This window comes from Chrysoperla carnea, chromosome 2, assembly GCF_905475395.1.
Source record: "Chrysoperla carnea chromosome 2, inChrCarn1.1, whole genome shotgun sequence".
In the NCBI taxonomy this organism is placed as follows: Eukaryota; Metazoa; Arthropoda; class Insecta; order Neuroptera; family Chrysopidae; genus Chrysoperla; species Chrysoperla carnea.
In genome coordinates, this window is record NC_058338.1 from 89619009 (window position 1) to 89644516 (window position 25508).

At 29.4% G+C, this 25508-nt stretch overlaps 1 protein-coding gene across 1 annotated transcript in view; it reads left to right on the forward strand.

Annotated features, from left to right (window-relative positions):
- The window catches only part of LOC123293927 (E3 ubiquitin-protein ligase SIAH1B-like), a 145168-nt gene extending 121654 nt beyond the window's left edge, over positions 1–23514 (forward strand). Inside the window, exon 4 of the mRNA XM_044874924.1 lies at positions 21728–23514. Within this exon, the coding sequence (XP_044730859.1) occupies positions 21780–23429 (1650 nt within the window). The 5' untranslated portion in view covers positions 21728–21779 and the 3' untranslated portion in view covers positions 23430–23514. The remainder of the gene's footprint in view (positions 1–21727) is intronic.
- The last annotated feature ends 1994 nt before the right edge of the window (positions 23515–25508 follow it).

Sequence of the window (25508 nt, forward strand, 5' to 3'; positions counted from 1 at the left end):
TCACTAAACATGTACAATGTAACGTATAACGATAGATATAGCCGTGTATATTTTTTTTTCAATGTATACCGCCATGTACATAAATAACGCGTCTTATATGTACGCTGTGATATCGTATGTGATTTTGTTCACAATAAAAGTGCCATCTACATTATAAAATAACTACAAAATATTTTAATATTTGCAATAAATCAATAAATTGAATATTGTTTTTATATTATAATATTATACACTTAGTTTTTTATCGTTATCACCATCTTTCGTAAGGTTTTATTAACTCCATTTATCGTTTTTATTTGGTTTTATTTTAAACTTTTTTATTTTTATTTTGCATACGCAAAAATATTTATTGATACATTCAAATAGTTCCCAAGTATTTGATGTGCTCTTTTCATTCCATGTGCTCTTTCCCGCTGATTCCGAATTTTTAGGGGAAAGTAGTTGGTTGTATTTTGAATTTTTCAAAAAATTTGTATTTGTTCAAAACTAATTATACAGGGTGTCCCGTAAGTACCGCACGCTTGTGTTGCATCAGGTAGAAAATCTTAGACGAAAAGTTCTCTTCAATTTTTTAACCCGATGCACGGATAGTTAGCTCTTAATTAAAATAGGGAGCCAATCAGAAGCATTACAACAAAAAATTAAAACCACTTGATTCTGACTGAGACTGATTAAGTCTTGAATAATTGATTTTGGTAGTAATAAATTAAAAGCTCTCGACTGTGCTCAAACTGAATACTTAATAAACTTTTTTTTTATTAACAATAATAATTATTTGATAATTTATTTTTAATCTATCAAAAATCATTAATGAGTCAGTCTCAGTCAGAATCGATTTATTATTAATTTTTATAATAATGCTTCTGATTGGCTTCCTATTTTAATTAATAGCTAATTATCCGTGCATCAGATCAAAAAAATGGAAGAGGACTTATCGTCTAAGAATTTTATTTTCTACCTGATGCGTTTTCTACCTAAATACTGAAATTTTGTTTAGATGCTGATCGATATATAAACATCTTATTTTGTTCAAATTTTGCAATTTATTATCCGACTTTGTCTACTACTTTTGTTTAAAAAGAAATTGTAATTTCCCAGAACATTGCTGGAAATGTTTGGAGTAAAGCAGCATTTTGACAAGTTAACTTAGCGTAAAAAATGATTGATTTCCATATAATAATAGGCAAAAGCTTAAAACTGATGTGAAAATGAATAGAAAATCTTATTTCGAATTTAAATTGGAAAGAATAAAGAATGTAATAATGGTCCTCTTTAATGCTTCCAATGGCTTCCATCAAATTTACAAACATTTGATTCACTTCATCGCTTGTTTCGAAATATATATGTTTATATATATATTATTTTCTCTTATTTGAATCAACATTAATCTTTAATCGCTTTGTAACATGGAAAACTAGAGGGATATCTTTGACGACACAATCGACATTATCTCATTGCCCCACACTTTATCTTAACCTGTTATGGGATTCGAATCCCAAGACAAAAATTTCACCAAAAAAAACTGAAATTTTATGTGTCAATTAATGAATATTTAATATGCCTTCTGTATAAATTTCAAGTTCGATTTTCTGTACGGTTTACGATAAATTAATTATCAAAAACAGCCCTTTTTACATGGTGGTATATGAAGAAGTCGTAATAAATGTTAGTTTTTTAGTCAATAAGTGCTCTTAGAAATGTTTTAACATGTACATAAAAAGCTCTTGTCTATATTCCTCAAGTTTTAAGCTTTAAAAATACACCAAAACTAAAAACTGTGCTTAAAAATGAAAAACTTGTTTCGGTAAAAACACTTGATAGTTAATTTTTCTTAAAGTGTGCAAAGAATCGATATGATTTTTACACAAAAGACGTAGAAAGGGATGATTAATTGATAAATAAAATTTAAAATTTTGTGTTTTTACCAAAAAAGTACACATTTCTCTTAAACCGTGCAAAGAGTCGTTATGATTTTTTCACAAGAGTTATTAATTGATAAATAAAATTTTAAATTTTTGTTATCATTTTCATTTCAAGTCTTTAAGGTATTTCTATGCCGTAAAAATGAAAATGATACCAAAAATTTGAAATTTTATTTATCAATTAATCACTGTAGTGAAAAATTCATAACGACTCTCTGTACGGTTTATGACAAATGTGCTCTTTTTTGGTAAAAAGACTGGCTTTGATGGTTAATTTCTCATAAACCATACAGAGAATGGATATGAAAGATGATTAATTGATAAATAAAATTCCAAATTATTGGTATCATTTTCATTTTTACGGTATCGAAATACATTCACAACAGCTACCATAATGAAACCACATGCCATTTATAACAATAAATTGAAAATCTACTGTTTTCACCCTACTTTAAAATTTTCAAATGATTGTAGGTAAAATTTCTTAAGAAATTTCTAAAACCTACAAAATTTCAAACTTAGGATTATATTTTGTCTGTATATACTAAACGTCATTAATAAATTTGACTACTATTGAATAATATACAAGCTATAATTAAGTGAATTGCAGTATAACCTCTTTATACAGAATTTGTGTATGAAGCTGACATCAAATTTTTTAAAAGTAACGAAAATTAAAATCACTTATTAAATATATGATTTATATCCAGTATTAATAGAATACTGAACTACATCTATTTACCTTAATTTAAGTATATAAGTTGCCCCTCTAAATTTTCTAAATACATAAATGTTATTACTATACAAGTATAAATTTTGTCTTGAACAGGTCACAAAGTCATTAACTTTCTAATAATATAATTTATTTAATCATCTATTAACAAGTACACTTATACATTAGTTCACCATATAAGCAAGTTTTTGATTAATGATAATTATTACGTGATTAAAAATAATTAATACTTGTTTTAAATAATTAATCAATAAATTGTCAATAAATTACATTCATAAACAATATACAATTTATGATACAATCGTATCTTTGGAATTATTCTGCTTTTAACATAAAAACATTAGTTTTAAATATCTTTTTTATGCACAGTCTGTTTACTTCTGAATTAGTTATTGGGATTTATTTTAATGTTAAAAAGTGGAAGCAATGAGAAATTAAAGAATATATATATGCTCATTAAAGGACCCCGTAATATTAGATAGGAAAATAGCAATCTGTGAAACATTTTCTAACTCACCCTAAAATGTTCATTCTGATAAAAAACTTTCATGGCCACATAAATTTTTATCGAATAGTTTTCGAGCTACGGGCTCTCAAAGCTGCGAATATATGTATTATAGTTTTTAGTATATGCCTGAGAAAATGGCTGTTTGTGAAACTTTTTAACGAGTAGTTTTCGGGCGATCAAACCTACACATGTATTTATAGTACCTATATAAAAAGGAGCGAAACTTTTCCAAACCATAATTTAATTGGACTATCAACCAAATCCCCAGTAAGGTGATTACCTTACAAAGGTAAACAGACTGTATTTAGTTTGAAGATTGGATAGAGTCTCGATAATTGGATTTTAATAAAAGTTAGAGGTGTGCGATTGCTAGATTTGTCCCGATTACTGGGATTGAAAACATCATTCAAATGTACGTATTTATTCGATACTGTACCACGGCATTACACACTTGTTATTATGATGCTATTGTGTTTTAGAATCAAACCAATGAATCATAGATCGATATTATGTACAAACAAACAATATCATTTTTGAGTGTTTGATAGAGAGCTGTGTGGATAGTGGAGGGGGAATAAAAATGATCGGATTATCGAATGCTCCGATTACCGAGACTATTTTGTATAAGTTAATAAGTTACAAAATCGGTCCTGAAATATCAAATATTTTCGTAGTAATTTGTTTTGTGTGCACTTTGAATTAGGAGGTTGTGTATTCGAATCCTAGAAGTGGTTGTTTGTCAAAAACGGAGCTGTTAATTAATTAGAAAGTTAATTACCATCATACAACATAATTTTACAGATTGTTTTTGCTTTAAATCCCTTCATTATATAACTTAGGGCCAGTGAACGCGGTTAGAGTAAGTTAGCTGTACGCCTTGATGCTTAAAATTTATTAGAATTTTTATAAGACGCGGGCTTGCTGGGATTTTTAAAATTTACCATTAGCAATAAAAAATTAAATAACGCAAAAGACATAATCTATAAAGAAAATAGGTTTGATAAAATTGTCACCAAATTAGTGACAAAAATATAACTTTATGAAGAATATTTATAAATAACGCTGAATACATTTTAGTCAAAATACGATTCAATATACAAAAAATTCATCTGGACATTGAGGCCGATTTGAAATGCTATTTCTATAGATAATCGCTATGATATTAATTATTTGCAAATTTATATGTTCAAGTGTCAAGATCAAGATGTTTTTTTTTACTTCCTACATAAAAATAAAAAAGTCTACGATAGAATATTAAAAGGTCAAACAAGTTGACAGTGTAGTGTCTGTATTAAGTTTATTGAGTTCAAGTAAAGGCTAGTTAAATATTCTTGTATATACAAAGTTGTCCAAAAACATGTAACCACGTAAAAGGGAAACATTGTCTTCAAAACTAATCCTGCCATTTAAATAGGAATATAATAATACATTTTCCGAAAAAACTTTACCATTTAAATGAGCGAGGCTTGTATTTTAAGAACATGATATAATTACTATTTTATTACATATGATTTATTATACCATGCATATATGAAATATATCAAGGTATACTAAGTTTAGTCTCAAGTTTGTAACGCTTAAAAATATTGATGCTATAAACAAAATTTTGGTATATGTGTTTATAAAATCACCTAATGAGTCCATTTTCGATTGTCTATCCGTCTGTCCGTCTGTCTACCAACACAATTAGTCAAAAACGAAAAAAGATATCAAGCTGAAATTTTTACTGCGTACTCAGGACGTAAAAAGTGAGGTTAAGTTCGTAAATGAGCAACATAGGTCAATTGGGTCTTTGGACAAAAATGTCTTTCATATACTTGGTAACATCTTATTGAACAACTCTGTATATGTTCAGTTAAGTAAAAATCAGTATTGACAGAAAGAAAGTCGTATATTTTTTTACATATTGCTAAGTACTAACAAAAAAGTTGACCATTTTGCCTAGTTTTGCATTGAACTTTGTTAGCTAGCGGTATCCGGATTAATATTACTTATACAGACAAAATATCAAAAGATGACATTAAAAAATTATATGAATTATGGTTTTCTCACAACATATTCAAAGCAGTTATATATTATTTGTTTTTAAATTTAAACACTGATCGATATAACAAATTTACTGATCAATATAAAAGCCTGGATAGTGAATTAAGTCAAAGAAAGCGTCGGAAAAAGACGCTATCATAAGTTATTAACTTAAATTACTTTACTTAACAGCGCATACTTTACATACCGTCTTCTACTGTTGACACATCAACTAATGCTAAAACTAAAAACATCCGCTATCCCATGTTTGGTTCAGATCAGTGGCTTTCAAACAAAAATGATTAATAACGTAATTAAGCTATATTGTAATCTAGTTAGAAAAAATATTTACTTTATTCTGTGCTGTGTATAGCTCAAATGATTTGCATTTTCATTAGACCTGAATTTACATATTGAGCCACATGGACCGTGGCCTTAGGCGGAAAATTGGATCATGATATTTTTGCGTACATATGAATTTGATTTTAAACATGAAGAAAAATGTTGAAGATGTTGAAAAAATTTCATACTTTTGAATTTCACAAACATATTCTAAACCAAAAGTATACTTTTTCATACGCTTTCTGAAATAATGACGAATTCTTTAGCATATAGCATGCCTACCTATTAACGCAGTTGATTAAGGCGTAACCAATTCCGTCCGCGGTATGCTTAGGGTAGCGGGCTCGATTCCCTCCGTCGCAACAAAATTAATTTAATTAATAGTTGTGATGAGCTGGAGTGTGCATGGTATAGACATGAATGAGGTACACTCAGCCTCTGAAATAGAGGAGCTGATAAATGAAATGATCAGCGGAAAGGTGGTAAAACACATATATAGTAGTACGATGTGTTTTATAGCCTAAGTGTGTCCTTCGTGGACAGCCAATATAACTTAACCTAAGCATTTAGCAGCGATAAAAAAGATTTGCGTGGAATTATTGTTTTCAGTACAAATTTAGCTAGCTGTAGCTATTAAGACATACTTAAATCATAGAAAAGTATAAAATAAATATTTTTTCCCAAAAAATAGAACCAAAACAAACAAATGCGCAATAAAATAAATAATAATTTTTGAAATGAATACTTGATCTGACTGAGTACATACTTTTCTTGTGAGCGTATTACATTTTGAAAAATTGCACAAATTTTTATGGAAATAGCTAAATGATGATTATGTATTAAACATAGATACTTATTATTAATAAGTAATTGCAATTTAAAAAGTAGATATATTGAATTTTTTTGAATTAATTTCTTATCGACCATCAAAGCCACTAGACATATACCATATCTGACAATATCACATTATCATTAATTAAAAGACTTGGGTGGTAACCGTACGAGCGACGTTGGTCGATGGAGCTAAGCAGTTTATAATGTTATTTCATTTACACAGTAGTGACAAAATAAAAAGTTAAGATTAAACATAAAAACATATTAATGCTTTTAAATATGGAATTGTTGTAATGTCATTTGACCGTTTTTGTAATAAAATGCACTTAATAAGACAAGAATGTCTTATTTTTTTTTAAAGTTGTAAAATAATAATGTATTTGTGAAGTGTGCTTGTTATTGAGTGTCCGATGTCCTGTTATATCATAAAAAATTACAAGAATTGAATATTCCATTTTATCATTTGCGTATAAAAGATGGTTTTTATGAGTTTTTAAAAGTAAAACAACTTTCCCTAAAATTACTTACAGGGTGAACCATTTTAATCTATTATGGCCAATAACTCGTCTTGTACTTAACCAATCAAAAAATTAATTTAAAAAAAAAAGTTGCAGAGGTTGATGGGCATTTGGACATTGACTTACACTTTAAATTCGTTAGTTGATCCTAACATTTTTCATCTAAACCATTTTTTCGAAAATCGTCAGCTTTTGGAGGAAATACTACTTAAAAATATGCCATACTTGCATTTATTGGAAAGAAAACACTACGGAAATATTCCATAGACAAAAATTGCCAAGGGAAAAAGAGGACATTCGCGTGTGTCCATGACTTTGACCTACAATTATCGATAAACTTTAAGCGTATTTTATCTAGAATAAAATGCAATAATGGACATATTTTTAAGTCGCATTTCCTCCGAAAGCTAACGTTGTTCGAAAAAATAACAACAATTATAGTTTTTTTATGAGGGTCAACTTTCTAATTTAAAGTGTTATTCTATCTCTTCCGTTTAGAATCTAAGTTGGCTATTAGTTAGCAATCCGAAGTACTAGGTCCAACCTGATATCATAACATTATGTCCTCCATTAAACCACATTTTTTTTACAGTTATTTTTTGATTGGTTAACTACTAAACTAGCTATTAGCGATTATAAAGTAAAATGAACCACCCTGTATACCTTTAAATAATGTGTAAGGATATTTTGTCGAAAATTTGCCTATGTAAGAGACCTAAAATGTTTAAATGGTAATTCCTGTTTCACTTTGTGCCCTTATTTAGTTGTATCCAAACTTTTTAGCAGACTGTATATAATTATGAATTCTTTTATCTTACCTTATGCTGTATTGCGCCGGGAATCCAAATTTCTTTCTTGCAGCATGTTCTGCTTTATTTGCTGACATAGCCTTTAAAAAAGTTCAACTTTAATTAGACGAATTATTTAGTGTTGGAAAACTTATGTTAGAGCAAGAAATACTTTTAAAGCCAAACTTTTGTAATAATTTAAAACAAAAGCTGCGAACTATTTTAATGATATCTAACATCTCTAGCTTTTATGTATGATGGCTCAGGAGTAAAATATATTATTTTCTACTTTTAATTTTGTTATAATTTACTATATCCCGTTGTGCTAAATAAAAATAGGCATTAAAAATAAAGCTTAGCTCTAACTCTACCAATGTCGCTGCCAACGTAAGTCTATTTTGTGGCGTATTTAGTCCAGTTACTGAAATAGTTAAAATTTCGGCTTTTTTCAGACTTTGGTCCTGATTATGGACTAGTTTTTGATAGTACCTTTTCAGTATGTTTTAAAGCAGTCGAACTTTGCTACAATATGAGAATTGGATTGTCTTTGTATACCAAATAGTTTCCGAGGTAAAACCTTTCGAAGTTTTTCATATTTTCGAACTTTTTTGCAATATTTTGTACTCTGTCGTTCTGTGTTAAAATTTTTCAGATTTAAGGGATGCTACGAAGAATTAGGGTCAAAATTCGTTCAGAAGGACAGAATATTGCAAAAAATTAAAAAGATTGAAAAAATGATAAATTTTTAAAAGCTTTATCTCGACACTATTGGGTCTCTAGAGGTAATTCTAGTCTCATATAGTAGCAAATTTAGTCTACTTTAAAAGCATCCTTAAAAGGTACAGTGTTTCGATTTTTGACAAAGTTGCGTTTGGCGTTCGAGGTCACAAACTTGGATTATTCACTATGCTATCATAAACAGGTCTGCAAAAATTCAGAACTACCGGATTTGACGAAATTATCCCGTACTTTCAGGCGACAAGGTTACTCAGTTAATTATACAATTACATTTTTTTATACTGTTTTGCTTAAGGTTGAGGGACGATAGTCATGTTCAAATTTAAATGTTGAATTAGAAACTGGCCATAAATTTGATAGTAAAATTCTTAACATCCACAAGGCAAATTTTAGATAAAAGTTTCAAATAAATTTACCTGATTATTAAGATTATTAAAAGCAATGAGATCCACTGAATTTCCCCGACCAGACGATTCATAATTTTCGTTCTCTTTTTCAGAATTAAATGAGGAAGATGACGATTCCGGCAATTGTAAATTCGGTACAACCTTCGTTGTTTCTTCTTCAATTAAAATTTTATCGTTATGCTCGTTTTCTTTTCCCGCTGGAACGTTTTTCCATTTATGTAAAATTTCTTGTACAACATTTGCTTGAGCAGCTTTTAATGATATTAATAATTGCTCGTATGTTTGTTGCTCATTTATTTCATTCCCACTATAATTTTCACGTAATGAACCAGAACTTGGAAGTGATATCTCCTTGGAACTTTTACCACACAAAGATTGAGGCGTTTGTATTGATATGTCTTTTTGATCATACGTTGATGTTTTCTCATCAATATGGCGACAATAATTCGATTTCACAGTACGTGTCTTTATCACACTTTTATCTTCAGTACTATTTCTATCTTTTTCAACAAGATCTAAACAATATTGTTTGATATTTTTAACAAATTGTAATTTCTTCTCATCTTCTTCCAATGAGCTGCTTGCTGATCGATTTGGAAATAATAATTGTTTTGGAATATTTTTGCTGGTTCTATTACGTATCGGTGATGACCATCTTGACTTTTCATTGTTTTGTATTTTAATGGAAGTACGTTTTGGTTCACGTATTGTTGACTTGAGTGTATTTGTACGTTTTGCATTTTGAATGGATGTACATTCACTGCTAACTCGTTGTGTTAATAATCGAGATGACGAAATTTTTCGTACTGTAATTATTTCATTTGTTTCATTGGGCGAATCAACAATTTCATTGTTATTGTTGAAATGTGTTGTTGTCTTTGATCGTATTACACGGATTTGTTGATTTGTTTCCAATTTATAAACATCTTCTTCGAAACTTGTTGTACACCAAGAACCATCTTCCTCGGAATCATTCATTTGTTAACTGAAAAATTAAGAACAACCTTACTTTTTGAAAATATACAGGTTGCTTTTTTAAGTTGACATATGCTTGAAACTCGATTAATAAGTTTTATCGATAAAAATGTTTCTAGCAAAAAGCAGATAATTTAATAGGCGCATTTGATATCTTCTATAATAATATCTACGCAATTATTAAACTTAACAGTTTTTCTGGCTCGATGAAAAGTTCACTCGATGTCATACCTGGTAAGGAAAGTTTTAATTGACTAAAAAAGTAACATTTTTTGTTCGAAACATTAAACAAATATGCCCTAAAATCGTACAAAGAATCGATATGAATATTTCACAAAAGACGTATAAAAGTGTGATTAATGACAAATAAAATTTTTAATTTTAGATATCATTTTCTTTTTTACGGTAGCGAAATACCATAAGACTTACAACTGATATTTTTTTACGGTGTAGAAGGATTAAATGTTATAAAATTTAAATAAGATATTTTGTCTTTTGTAGTGTTACTATATGGTATAGTTTACTATAGAATTATCCCTTCCTTAAGATAGCGATTTTTTTATTTACAATTCTGTATAAAGAAAAAATATATTTATCCATGAATGTTTAAGTAAAAGCTTCAATAGGATTATTTCATAATTTATATCACATAACATAAATTTTATATTATAAAGTTATTCTATGTAAACTGTACACAGGGACAAGGAGGAATGGGAATTTTGTTTTATTAATTATTTAACCAGAGGCGAAAAAAAATTATTTATGTATTTTTCAAGAAAAAATTGATTAAATACATTAATAAATTTTAAAGTACTATACAGGGTGTAACGCAGGAATCCGAAGGTTATTTCTATAAAAATTACTTATGGCTTCAAGCAGTCAAATATGGCAGTATAAGTAGGCTTAATTTTAACAAACAGCAAAAGTCTATGGAATGACTCGACTGTTTAAAGAGAAGGCTATTTTTTACTAAACAGTTCATTCATACATTTGAACAGTATTGTTATAAATTTCTATGTTTCTTAATATCTATTTATCCAAAGACTATTGAAACCCATTTTAAGGCTGTTATCGTAGTTTTATTTACAATCAAGAGTTGTCGCACGGCAACCCTTGATATTCACCATAAACAGAATATCTGCGATGTATAGTTTCAAAGATATTTTGATAGAAATAATTTACATGTTTTACTAAATAAACAAGTGAAATTTACAAAATGTAAAAAACTCCAAAATAATTTTACGGATAGGGAACCAAAAACTCGCACTTGAACATACCTAAGAGCACTATCCATTAAATTATCTTTTTCTTAGAGCCTTTTCGTAACTGAACCGAATTTGAGGAGCATGGCCTATTTTTTAGTTGTTTCGGGTACGGAACAGTAAACTCACATTATCTGAAACATATCTAAGAATACTCCCCATTAAAGTACCTTTCAAACTAAACGAAAAAAGGCGCTACGATGCCACAGACAGGCAGATATCCTTTGTTTTTGGTTCGGGGGTTAAAAAACTATCTCTCAGTGTCCTGTTTTTTCTTGCTTACGAATGGGAATTTTCAAGTTTATAAATCTGAATTACCATTCGTAAATATTAATTGAAGACATATCAAGTTTTTACCAAAAAATTATTTACAAACAGATTGAAAAGAGACGGATTGTCGAAGAAAGAAAAAGAATGCTATAAGTATAAGAAATAAACTACACACGATTTGTTTCTTAATAATGTGAACCAACCATACAATAATGACCGTATCATTAATGACATACGACATAACAACACTCACAAATTTCATTTCTGTTTTAGAAAAACTACTGTTTATAGTCACGCTACGAAATATGTGAATGTAATACGATTAATCTAGCATGTATTGGCACCCGAATGTGGAATATTTTCTACTTAAACGTACTTTTAACATTGACCAGTGCCTAACGATTATGGTAGAAGCTGTCACAGTAGGGAGTAAGAAGATCCGATGTCTCATCTTCTTTGTTACTGTCCAGCTCTTGCTATGAAGAGATGGACTCATTTGAGTAAGCCTTTTTTGACGATCTCTCGAAACCGAAGTCCGTTGACGTCAAAACACTCTTAATGTTTTATAACAGCTCCAAATGGTTCATGGAGTAGTGGGCGGAGCTAAACTAATCCCTTTTTCGGTATCACAACAGAGGCTATGGTCTTAGTGTGTCTGACTACAAGACCGCCACTCCAACCTAACTTACTTTTAACCTTGCTATGCAAATAAGATAGTAATCCATCGAATTAAATTAAAAGTTACTCTGAATGTATCATACTATGCAAAAATTTCAAAAGAAGCATTGAATTTGATTTAACTCTTTTAAAAGATAATTTTGTCGTAAAGCAAATTGAATTTCCCAAAACAACAAAGGTTTTCAATATAAGATACAATACTTTTCTGAAACTGTTGTGATGTATTATTACGTTTTTAAAAAAACACACAAATTTTCATTAATTCCTGTATTATTTAATTAATTCTAAGCAGTATGAATGAAGCTTCAAAAACTATGTTTGACAGGTATAAACACCTCATTGCAAAATATGAAGGCAAATTCGTGTATAATATTTTGATTGATAACTCTAAGTAAAGCAACTTCGAAATTCTTTTGGAGAAGCTACTATTAGATAGATATTACATATTAGGCGGCCTATTTTTCGATGAGGAAAGTTATTTGTATGTAAAAAATTTAGGGAGCTCATGTTATCTCCTACCGTATTTTCCATTAGTAAAACAGTTTTAAATACCTATAAAAAGCTGAAAATTCTTTATGTTTCGTTAGAAAAAAAGATGCCCTAATGTTTTATTATAACCATTAGAGCCCTAATGTTTTATAATAAAATTCTGTTTCAGAAATTGAAAAACGAATTTTCCGAAATATTAGTCACACGGAAACCACCTAAATTTTTCTATCGAATTAAAGTCAAAACTGATATACCAAATTTTTAGGCCTCATCGAGATAGAAACGTGAAAATGAAGGGCGTTAACATTTTCTAGATGATTAATTTAAAGTCATCTCATTTTCAATTCTGTACTGCTATGCATGTTACAAATTTTTTTCTCCTTTATTATGTCGTTGTGATGGAAGATATTCCTACTTACTTCAAAGAATTGTCGTGGGTAAATTGACTAAAATTCAAACACTCGTGCGCAAACACATGGTGGATTAAACGGATGTTATATCTATATGTAGCGAAAGTAATTTACGAGAATAGGACAATGTGGAGCTATGTGTTATATATGACCATCATCGTATATCTACTCCAGTTTGCAACTACACCCACATCATTCTGTTGATGTTGTGAACTATATAGTTTGGGGTATGACACAAACCGTAAGTACTAAAAGTATATGATTGTGATAAGATGTAATGGGATTTGATGTTAACGCCTTTCTTGTTGTATATAATAAATAAATACAATATATACACATAAAAATAATAATGGTTCAATGCGGTAATTACACGAATGTCATTTGTTTTTTGTGCCCTAAAAATAAATTAAAAAGAATTTATCACCTTTTTACCTCTATGTATACAGAATACAGTTATTTTTGGAGTCGGTATCAGCCAAGCTAATGTTGCAAATTGTTCTGTCAGAATTGTTTCCATGGCTGACACCGACTCCAAAAACAACAATAATTTTAACTACATTATATTATCGTTATTTTTTTACTTTTTAGTGCATATTAATTTGTTTTGGAAAAATTTTTCTTTTGAAGTCGGTTTTCTTTTTGATAAAAGTTTTTTTTACCTCTATATATTGTTAGGCCCTGGACAGCGTTATCCCTAAAAACGTGGCTCTAGCACACTAAATCATTCATATTATTATTAAGTAATAATATTTTAAATAACCTAATTTGAAATATTTATTCATTAAGCTAGTCAGCTAATTTATATTATTAAGTTATGTATGTTAACAATCACAATAATTGAATTGAGGCATGGTTTTAATTATATTTTCTTGTCAGCAAAAATTAACATTTAATATTTTCATTTTTACGTCAGAATATTTAATATACTGACCTAGAAATTTTGTATTTAAAGACATTGGAAATTAATTAGAATCATACAGTGATTATACAATTTGAAACAACATCGTTAGAATACAGTGATTATACAACTTGAACATCAATTCGATTATACTGTGATTATTATAAACTAAGTTTTAAAAACTATTAACTTCAAACATCAAGTCAAACAATAAAGTGATATTATCAAACAATAAAAAAGTCGTATTCATTAATAAGGATTCATAAGGTCTCTCCTTACTAAATAAAAGACCTTTGGTGGCAGCATCTTCCCCTGGACCCCATACGCAAGGCAGTACCGTAACATTGGTGTGCAGCGGTGGAATTCAGCACGTTGGAGAATTGGCAGGAGATCAATTTCTACTTCAACGGTTCACTCCAGTGATTTGGTTGAATAACGAACCTACAGGTTAGTAAAATTTTCATTTTAATTTGAAGTTCTCTTTCCTGGTATAAAAATTCCCAAAAATCTTTTTTGCAAATATACTTCCTTCCCAAAACATTTTGCAAATTCAAATTATCGCATTTTTATACCTTTAAAAAGTTGTATAGTCCTGTATCACTTTCCTATCTTCATTTTTTTACTTAAAATTTTCTTTCAACATGCTTTGTAACCCTTTTGACATGACTTACCCCTACACTTGTCTAGTGCTACCCTCAGACAAGTCAATATTAAAACAACAAACCTTTAAAACTAAACGGCCTCCCAATAACGCGATAGAAACAAATAATTCCTTATATGTTCTTCATACAGAACGACTCGTTAATAACGCGATACAAGCAAATATTCCCCTAAGTGTTCTTCTCACAGAACGGCCCCTTAATAGCGCGATAAATGCAAATAATTCCCTATATGTTCTTCGTACAGAACGACTCCCCTGTAACGCAAATTATATTAACCCCTCACAACACAACGGCCTTGTACTACCTTATCATTCACAAATACTATTTCCCTATACGATACGTTTCTTGATAAACGTTCTTTACGAATACGAATTTCCAACGAACTATACTAACACGTATTCTATTAATATGTACCTTGTTAAAATTCCTCAAAGCATGAAAATTCTTAAAACTACTAAATTCAAACGAAAAAAAATCCCAAAACTAAAAAGTCCCTTTCAAATCGCGACCCCTATCTTGTAACTTAAATCATGAAATATTCTACGCCCAATCTATACGTTTCGTTTAATCTTTTTATCTCTACATAAGTCTCAATTTAATTTAATACAATCTCTCAACACGGCATTTTACACATTCTGATAAATTATCCAATCTTTAAAACCCTAATTCCTATTCCCAAACGAGAACATTAAATTATGCAGAAAGTTTTACTGGATTTGGATATGGCTAACCAAATTCCTGAAGGAAACTGTGAAGTATAATTGTTCTCGGAACCATCAAATGGACAACCCAGAAACTTGTCGAAGTTGGAAGTGGATATTAAGCCATTGGTCACTGGAATCACAATTTATAATGGAAACAACGTATACACTACATACGCCCCCCCCCCCGTTACATTATATCTTATCTTCGATTTACTCTCCCTGGCGTCTTGCTGAATGACGACATTTATGGATAGAAGCAACGTATTTATGGCATCTCAAAACCAAATACTTCAAAACCTTCTACCATATGTTAGAAAAACTTCTGAGTGTATTCCTAAACCGACCAATGCAGTTCGACAACGACAACAAGTAATGGAAAATTCAAAATGGTTCACATTTCTTCAACCCCACGAGATTCAACTCTACTAAATCAACACAATCCTACTACTACAACTAAACCTCATCAACAATCATCGTCAAGAATCAGTAGAATTAATTTTTCAAGGACAATCATGTTTATTATTAAAATTTTTATTTTTATTTTTTTGCAAAATTGCACAATTGCAATAATTTTTTTCTTTTTTCAAGTTCACAAATATTTTACAAATAATTTATTGTACTATTCATAGTAAAACTAATTTTTTTTGCATAGTTGCAAAATTATTTCATTCATTTATATATCACGTTTCAACTAATTGTAAAATGAAATTGTTTAAAACTTAAAATTTTTTTTTTCTTAATTCATTCAATTTATAAACAATTTCATTACTCATCAAAATGTAAGTTTCTTTTCTTTTTATAATTGATTTAACGAAGTTATCCTTATAGTTTTCCAAGTTGTTTATTTTGTAAATTTTTAATTTTTCTTTAAGGGATAACTTTGCTTCTGAGTTAGATGAAAAATAATTTGCAATTATTTTCCCTCTAAAAAAAAGTCGGAAGGTGTGTTAGGCCCTGGACAGCGTTATCCCTAAAAACGTGGCTCTAGCACACTAAATCATTCATATTATTATTAAGTAATAATATTTTAAATAACCTAATTTGAAATATTTATTCATTAAGCTAGTCAGCTAATTTATATTATTAAGTTATGTATGTTAACAATCACAATAATTGAATTGAGGCATGGTTTTAATTATATTTTCTTGTCAGCAAAAATTAACATTTAATATTTTCATTTTTACGTCAGAATATTTAATATACTGACCTAGAAATTTTGTATTTAAAGACATTGGAAATTAATTAGAATCATACAGTGATTATACAATTTGAAACAACATCGTTAGAATACAGTGATTATACAACTTGAACATCAATTCGATTATACTGTGATTATTATAAACTAAGTTTTAAAAACTATTAACTTCAAACATCAAGTCAAACAATAAAGTGATATTATCAAACAATAAAAAAGTCGTATTCATTAATAAGGATTCATAAGGTCTCTCCTTACTAAATAAAAGACCTTTGGTGGCAGCATCTTCCCCTGGACCCCATACGCAAGGCAGTACCGTAACAATATACACTATACAGAATACATGAAATTTTAGATGTTGCAAAATGTTTGATAGCGAATGGGTTTCATAGGTGTCAAATATATGATATTTGGCTAACTCTTGCCTTACTAATGAAGTAAGGCATGAGTTAGTGGTGTAAATGTTTCTATTTGTTAATAAACAATAAATTTTTAATTCAATGAAACGTTTAATGTTTAAGTTGACATACAAAATTAATAAATAGGCAACTTGAATTACGTATACGTTATACATGTATAATAGTTTTCGATTACCTGAAAAACAATTAACATACATAGTTGCCTATTTACTAATTTTTTTTTAGTGAACTTTAACATTGATCGTTTCATTGAATTAACAGTTTATTGTTTATTAACTAATAAAAACATTTGCACCACTGTCTCCGGCATTACTTATGATATTTGACACCCAAGAGGCCAAAAAACACATTCCATGAGGGTTTAGCAAAAGGTGAGCGGTTTCTTTCATTTTTCTTTATTAGCCGATTTTTGTAACATCTTTTATTATACTAAATATTTTAAAATTAGAAAATATTGTAAAGAATTTCATCTAGACAGCAAAGTAATAGAATTGAAAAGTGATTATGATTATGATTATTATATTATAATAAGGTGAATGTGCTTTGTAGACTTTAAAATTGTATTACAATAAATGCAAGTGATATGCCTCTGGAGGAGCACATCGCAATTTAACATCAAACCAGTATAGATACGTATATAATATACAGAGGCAGGTGATTGAGGTATCGTGACTCACGTCTCATAATGCAGAAGGTGTAATCTTCATAAACCACCACAGATCGTTCATACAAGCATACTAGATAATAAGTATATTGAACGAAACCAAAGCAGTTCATACGTATAGAATTAAAAATATTTAGTCTAAAATCTTGTGGCTGGTACTTTTCGCATACTGTAGGCAACGAAGCATTTGATCACGGAAAAAACTCCGCGCTGGTACATTTTTATGGGAGCTGGTAGAACATGTTTGCCTAAGTGTCCTGAACGTTGATAAATAACTTGGTAGAAAATACAAAAAATGTATAAATAGCTAAGTTTGGACTCAAGATCGAATAAGTGTTTAATAATTACATAGAATCATAACAACTTGAACAGTGTAATTATGAACAGAAATAAGTATAGATAGACGATATGTAAAGTCTGTTGTTTCCTTGTAGTTTGATGTTGTTCGGTCGTTGATCATCATCATTGATATACTGTTTGGATATTTATGAATCCAGTATAAAACGATGTATAGGTACTATGTGTAGGTATCTGTGCGTTACAAAATGTGCACAGGTTTTACTAAGTGATATTACTGTATGATATGTTACAACTATATCACTTAGAATGGTAAAGCCTGTGCACATTTTGTGACGCAGAGATACGTGCATTCACGTGAATGACACTTTTTTTTTCCCCCGACTATAAAAATCAGGTCTATGCATCGTTGATGGACATTTTTATTTCGCTCGTTTTCGATATCATTTGCATATGCTATTTTTAATTTGTTAACTTCCTAGCAGAAATCGAAATTTTCAACATATCTTTACGTTTCATGGTCAGAAAATAGCATTAACAACAATTTGGAGAAGTATGTCAACTTCGTTGAGGTGTCGATAGAAGCATATTAACGGCAATATGATCCGAAAAGAATTTCATAATATTCGATCGAGTCATTACGAGTCGGGCTTTTTATTTATTTATTATGCTAGGGTGTGATTTTTGTGCATCTTAAGGATCGCATCAGACTTTCACCACGGCCTTCTTATTTTCTGTGCCGCCTTTGTTGATTAAGCAGGGATTAATAACGAAATTATAATGCCAAGAAAGTTTTTTGATGTGGGTCATTGTGCTACCCTATTCTCTTGGCTTGAAGGATTTTCAGTTAAAGCACTGGGTTTCTTAGATAATTGGGATCCATATAGGAGTGTTTGTTTTTCAAGTACTTCGCAGTTGGTTATCATTTAATTATGTTATCCTACTCATTGAACTTCAAAAGTAAGTGTCGTTTGTGGTTTACAAGCGTGATTATCGATTTAAATATTGAGGGGGCGGGGAATTACTGGAGGCCATGGATGTTTACTTTTTATACTATTTTATTTTTTCCAAAAAAATTATACTTTCTTAGGATAACTAAATAATAAATAAAATATAGTAAGAAAAATAAAGCTTGGGTGCTTAGTTCATCACTTTTGATGGTTCACAGTGGTGAGTAAGGAGCAAAAAAACTATTACAAATACCAACAGCTGTATTCTGTGCATATTAATTTACAAGATTAAAATGGATTTTATCACTAACAACTCTTTATTATTTTGTATTTCATAAATCATGGTAATTAGTATTTACGAAAAATAAAAAATATTGAATAAAAAATTACAAACTATACTTATTTACTAATTATGAATACATAAAATGTAATGAAATGTTCTATGTAACACATAAAATAAATCATGGATATTAATTTTTATACAATAATTAATAATTAATAAAAAAAAAACATGTTATTTATTGAACCAAAAAACTGTTATTATCCATTGTTAGATTATAATTTTTGAGTTGGGAGGTCTTTTCTATGTAAGTTTCATCTATATTTGTCTAAATTATATACAAGATGCATCATTTTAATCGATACATCCAAAAATTTCCTAAAATATACCAGAGCTAGGTATATAAATCTGACCAAAATTGTCGAGTTTGAAGATGGTCATCTTATTCTAAGCTTTAATTTGACCTCAGTGTTTGCGTTAAAACTCCTTATCGATAAGAGAATATTTTAATTTAAATTATCAAATTGTTCCTCAATCTTCATAAACAACATTTATTTGAAATATTTTTTGAAAATACTTTCGGAGGAAATACGATTTGAAAATGATCTATTTTTATTCATGTTATTAACAAAGAGGGGTGACTTTCGTGGTCCTCAAAAACTTTTATCTCAACGATTTTTCTGTGACGTGTCGTATTTTCTCCGAAAGTATTCGATTTTCGAAAAATTGTTTCAATAAAAATTGTTTGTTATTTACAAGTTTTTATTTAGTTTCAGCTGTCCGTTGTTCGTAATCAAATCTTACAAGCTAAATTAGCATATGTAAATCGATGTTAATGTATTTTTACGGTAAGTATGACCTGATATTCTCATCGCTTCCGCCATTTTTTTTTATATACATACCACCTTACTTCCACCATTTTTTAGTAATATTTTTTAATATTTTTTAGGGGAAATTTTTTATTTTACTTAAAATTAGAAAATAATTTTTCTTATGAGTTACTCATAAATATGACTATTTGTAAAAGGTTGAGGCGCTCCAAATCATCCTGATTTTAAATTGAGTGCATCCAGCTTTTACAAGTAGTGACTCATAAAAAAAATTATTTTCTACTTCTTAGTTCAATCTATAAAAAAGTATTCTTTATTTAAATTATTTTATGAGGAACAATTTAAAGGCTCTTATATCTTATCTCTAGGTACTTACGTTGACTCCTAACTGACCCCAAAGATCTAGGTTTTAATTTAAATAGATTTTGGATGTAGCAATTAAAATGACACACCTTGTATATTAAAAAAAAATGTTTTCATATTTAAAATTGATTCATTAAAGAAATTTATGAAGATATGGTAAAAATAAAAAATTGCGGTATACTGTGTGATGATTGATAGGCCAAGTGGCATAAATTACATAAGAACATAATATATGAAAAGATTTTATTATTTATTGATAATTATAGAAAGTATAACAGAAACATATGATTATGATTGGCTAGTGTTTTTAGATCCAGAACTATTCAAAGTTAGTTTGTTCTTTTACACTTAGTGTACTACACTTTTGTTCTTTTACACTTAGTGTACTACACTAAGTGTAAATTGAAAAAGTTCTTGTGTACTACAAGGATTATTAAGGTAACTAGACACCAATAATAATTTAAAATCAACAAGTGAAATTTTTACTAAATTTAAAAAATCCTAGACAAATTTTTCGGGTACGGAATCCTAAACTCGGATTTAAAAAATATCTAAAAACACTCTCCTTTAAATTACCTTTCAAACGAAACAAAAAAAATCAAAATGGATTCATCCGTTTAGGCGCTAAGATGCCACAGAGAGACAGACAGACAGCCAGACACACACACACACATAGCCGCCAAACTTATAACACTACTTTTTTTAGTTCGGGGGTTAAAAGGGGTGTATATCGTATTAATAGTTTTAAGTAATTTCCATAGTAACTAATAGTAAGATTATATAGAACAAAAATGTCAAAAATATTGAATGAAACGTGACAAACTGCAGAGAAAACTATTTTCTAAAGAGTGATCCAATTTCAGTTTTCGACGTTTGCAACACTTGCAACTGTTAATTAAACTGCCGTGAGTACTTTTGCTTGTTTCAAACTTCAAATGTTAGTTTAAAACAAGCCCATTTTATTTACAATATGAATATTTTAACTAACTTTCAATGCTTAAATTGTACACTTGTTCGCGGCGTTTAATATTCGATATACATGATAATCGTGAAAGTTTGGATGGATGGATTTGTGAAAATTTGGTACAGAGATTACTCTAGTCTGGAATATCACATAGTCTGGAATAGCACTATCCCGTGGGATAGATTTGCTTTGATTTTTCATAGAGCAAAAGATCGGCATGATTTATTTGGATAGGTAGTGGTAGTTTAGTGGTCATAAAATGACATAGGCTAATTTCTATCCCAGAAAAATGTGCGGTTTCTATGGGATAGCATACAGGAATCGTGTTTTTTAAAGGGTTTTGTAAAAGTTCGAGAAATAGATTTTTAGCGTATTTTTCTTGAGGAGACTTGATTAATTTACACAGTAACGATAAAAACTTTTCAAATCTGTTTTAATCGGGTAAAAATATAACTATAACATTAAATTTTGTGAGTTTAAAAAAAAATTTAAGAAATCTCTACACAATTATCATTTTAGTAGTATTAAGGAAGAAATTCCAAATTTTGTGTTTCAAAGTTTTTTGTATGTTATTAATTCAAATAATTTTCTTTTGTTTACAGATTCCCTGCTAATCATTCAAGGAATAGTTTAGTATCGTTTCGATACATAAACATGGACCGTTTATCAGAGAAAGAAAAAGAACGTCAGATACATACCGCATTGTATAATAATGTCGCTCTTTTATGCACTGCACACGACAATCCAAAACTATGTGATGGCTCTCGTCTACAAACTCATCTACGGCCAGATATGTTCATAAATGCAAATAAATTCGCTTTCGAACAAATCACCTATTTTTTATTAAATATTATTGATCCAAATTTAATTAAGAGCGTACCATGGCCATTATTAGATAAAAAATTAGAATCTGAATTTCGTAGTAAAGTCAAACAAATATTAAATGATCTTAATTCGAAATACAAAGATGCACGGATTCCTGCCACACAAACCTCACAAATGCTTACACCTGGTGGAATTAAAATTGCCAGAATTTTATTCTATTTATCTGAGTTAACAATCTTGGTGTATATGAAAAAGTTATTGAACGATGATGAAGATGATGAACCGATATTTCTACCATTTGTTGCAGGCGCAAATGCTTCGGATCAACTTCAAAATGTTGATAACGTTATAAAATATGAAAATAAAAAAAGTTGGGAAACTTATTTTGAATTAAATAATCAAATAAGTGAAACTATGAACACTGCAAAAAATTATGCGTCAAAATTATCACCACTTATGAATGAAGTTGAAGAATTAAAACAAACTTCGAAGGAAATTAATGATGACAATTTTTTAGAATCTGTATTGGAAATTACGAAAAGTTTAAACGAAGTAAAAGGGTATGAAATGTTAATTGAAGATACTCGAAATGCTATTCATTCCACCGTAACTAATGTTAATAATTCTGGATTTACTTTTGAAAAGGATTCGTTTGATCTACGACAAAATCTTGCACGGAAAATATTAAATGATCAAAATGAATTAAATATAAAGGAACTTCTAATATTAATCGATAGCGTTCTTAAAGATTTTATTGTAAACTTAACACAGCAACCAATGTTTGATCTAACCCAATTGGATGATTTCTCCATAAAAATCGTTCAAGATTATGAGTTATTTTTACATAAAATCGAAACGACTCATAATCCGGAATTAAAAGAACTAAATACGTTGCTACGTGAAAATATCGATAAATATAACGAGGAATTATTAAAAAAGTTTAACGCGGATGATACATATTTAAAGAAATTAACAACACCTGAATTGGAGTTTAATATTCCAATCACTGCAAATGATTTTCGATCAAAATTAACAGGTACATCATTCATACGTCGATCTTCATTCTTTGACACGTTAACCACAGCTAAAAAACGTGCAAAAAGAGCAAATGATAATAAAATGGCATCCAGCGTTAAAAGAAATTTAATGGGAGATAACAAATCAGTTTTAATTGGAGATAACAAATCAGGTTTATTGGTTCAACCACCAAATGCAAACAGTACAATGAAAATACTCACACCTTCTTCGGTCGATAATCGACCACCGAATGCAAGTAGTACACCAGAAGTTACAATTTCAAAACCATTAAGTGGTCATAAACATGGTAGTAAGATACGTCAATTATTGACAAATAGTCCTTTAACAGAAGTATCCACACAGAGCGAATCGTTCAATATCAGCCAAGAGATTTTGGATGTACTTCAATTAAATGATGAACTAGATTCATCTGAAATGTTTCCTAGTGCTTCAAAATTTTAACTATCCTTTTTTTTTTTTACTTTTTGATTTGTTCAAATGGGTGTGCCATAACGTATTATTACTTGTTCCAATATTTATTTGTATTTTGAACCAATCAAACATGAAAATTATTAACTCGTATTTTGTAAGTAGTTTTTGTAATTATATAAGTTTAGGCGAAAACCTGAGAGTAAAATTACACAAGTAAGATGAGCTTCTCCCAAATATGAATCATTTGGTAATTTTTCAATTTATTATTTGTAAAACATTTGCAAAGTAACAATAATAATTAATTTTATCACTTAATTGGGATTTTGAACAAAATTTTTTTTTGACAAACATGGAAAGATCATACATAAGTTTTATACCAAAACTGTTTTTATTTTTTACTTTTTCATGATAATTTTAAAGTTGCAGGAAGTTTTAAAAGAATTTTTCAAAAGAGAAACGAAAAAGCTCGAAAAAAAAGAATGTTCGTAAAACATCGTTGTGACGTAATAATGTTAATTGAATAGTGTACACTGTATATACATATTAATTGACATTATGACGTTACATGATCTTTTACGAACTTTTTTTTTCGGGCCTTTTCGTATCTCGTTACCATGAAAAATAAAAGCGATTTTGTTATAAAACTTATATCTTTCCATTTTTTCTCAAAAAAAATAAAGTTTTTTTTTCCAAAATCCCTATTCCACTTTTTCCAGCATAAACTATTTTTACGTTAAACTATTTAGAAGTTAGGTATTTCTCAAATTCACTCGCTCGGCAAAATTGACGATCGTTAATAATATTTATCAATTGTAATTTCATATGTGCCTTGAAAACAGTTATTATGAATTTTTGTATGCATTTTTAATAAAAAATAATTTTGAATTTTTTCTTGTTTATATTTCTTAACCTCAGAGATTTGTCTTAGAGATAAAAGATAGTCAGAATATATTAAGCTCATATAATCTAAGAAAGGCAGGCGGATAAAGGCTTTAATTTAATAAAGGCGTTTTTTTTTTTTTTTTTTTTTTTTTTTAAATTTAATTTATTTAATAAAGGTGTTTTTTAACGCTTATATTTCCAAAACGGTGAGAGACTGTAAGCCCATGCTAAATTTTTTCGGGTGAAATGACCCATCAGGAACCATGTTGAAAAAGAAGCTCTGTAAAAGTAAGCACCATGGCGTCAGTTATGCGCGGTACAGGGTCATTACAGGTGAGGATTGAAAGGCACACCCCTTAGTGTCTCACCCCTGCATCAGCAAAGATTTACGGCGTTGCTGGATACTTACTCTGTATAAGTATTCAAAGTGGATTGCATAAATACCGTACAGAAATAAATCACGTCGGGCTTCACTCGAAAAATTTTAACATGGGCTTGTATTCTTTAAGTTTCAAATCAAATATTTGATAGAAACCACGTGATATTCGTGATTTTTGATAATACCAAATTATCATTAAAAATATTTTGTTTCAATCATTTTTGAGACACAAATGTGAGTTTTAGGAAAAAATGAAACGAGATAAAAAATCGTGGAATAATCCAATATACAAGGTCCAGTGGCTGTTTTCTCAAATTTCATGATTTTTCAGCAGAATTAGAAGATTGCGAAAGCCAATCTTTCTAATCAATATGATTCTATTTTACACAATCATACGAACATTTTCAGTCGGGTTCCTTAAAAAATCATATTGTACTTTAGAATTGCAATCTTAAATGCTTCATTTCCAAAAGGAATCACTGAAGTATTCTAATAGATTATTTAAGTAAGATGTATTTTGCAATATACAACTTCTTTCAAGATAATAATGCGGCGGCTGCACTTGTAACCTTATTCGACGTCGGATTTACAATCAAATTAGTGGACACCGCAGTAATTGGTCATTTTTTCCACAATATCTTAAAAACGGAAACAAACCTTTTACTGAATTTCTATCAAAGTGAGTATAGCTATACACGAAATTTGAGCAGCTGTGGCTTTCAGAAATTCGACCAGATTCTGTTGTTAGTTTATATTCATGTGATCATGGATGATCAAAACTCTTGAAAAAGTTATGGAACATCACATTTGAATCTATTTACGAGGTAAGTGAACTTATTATTGAAAGC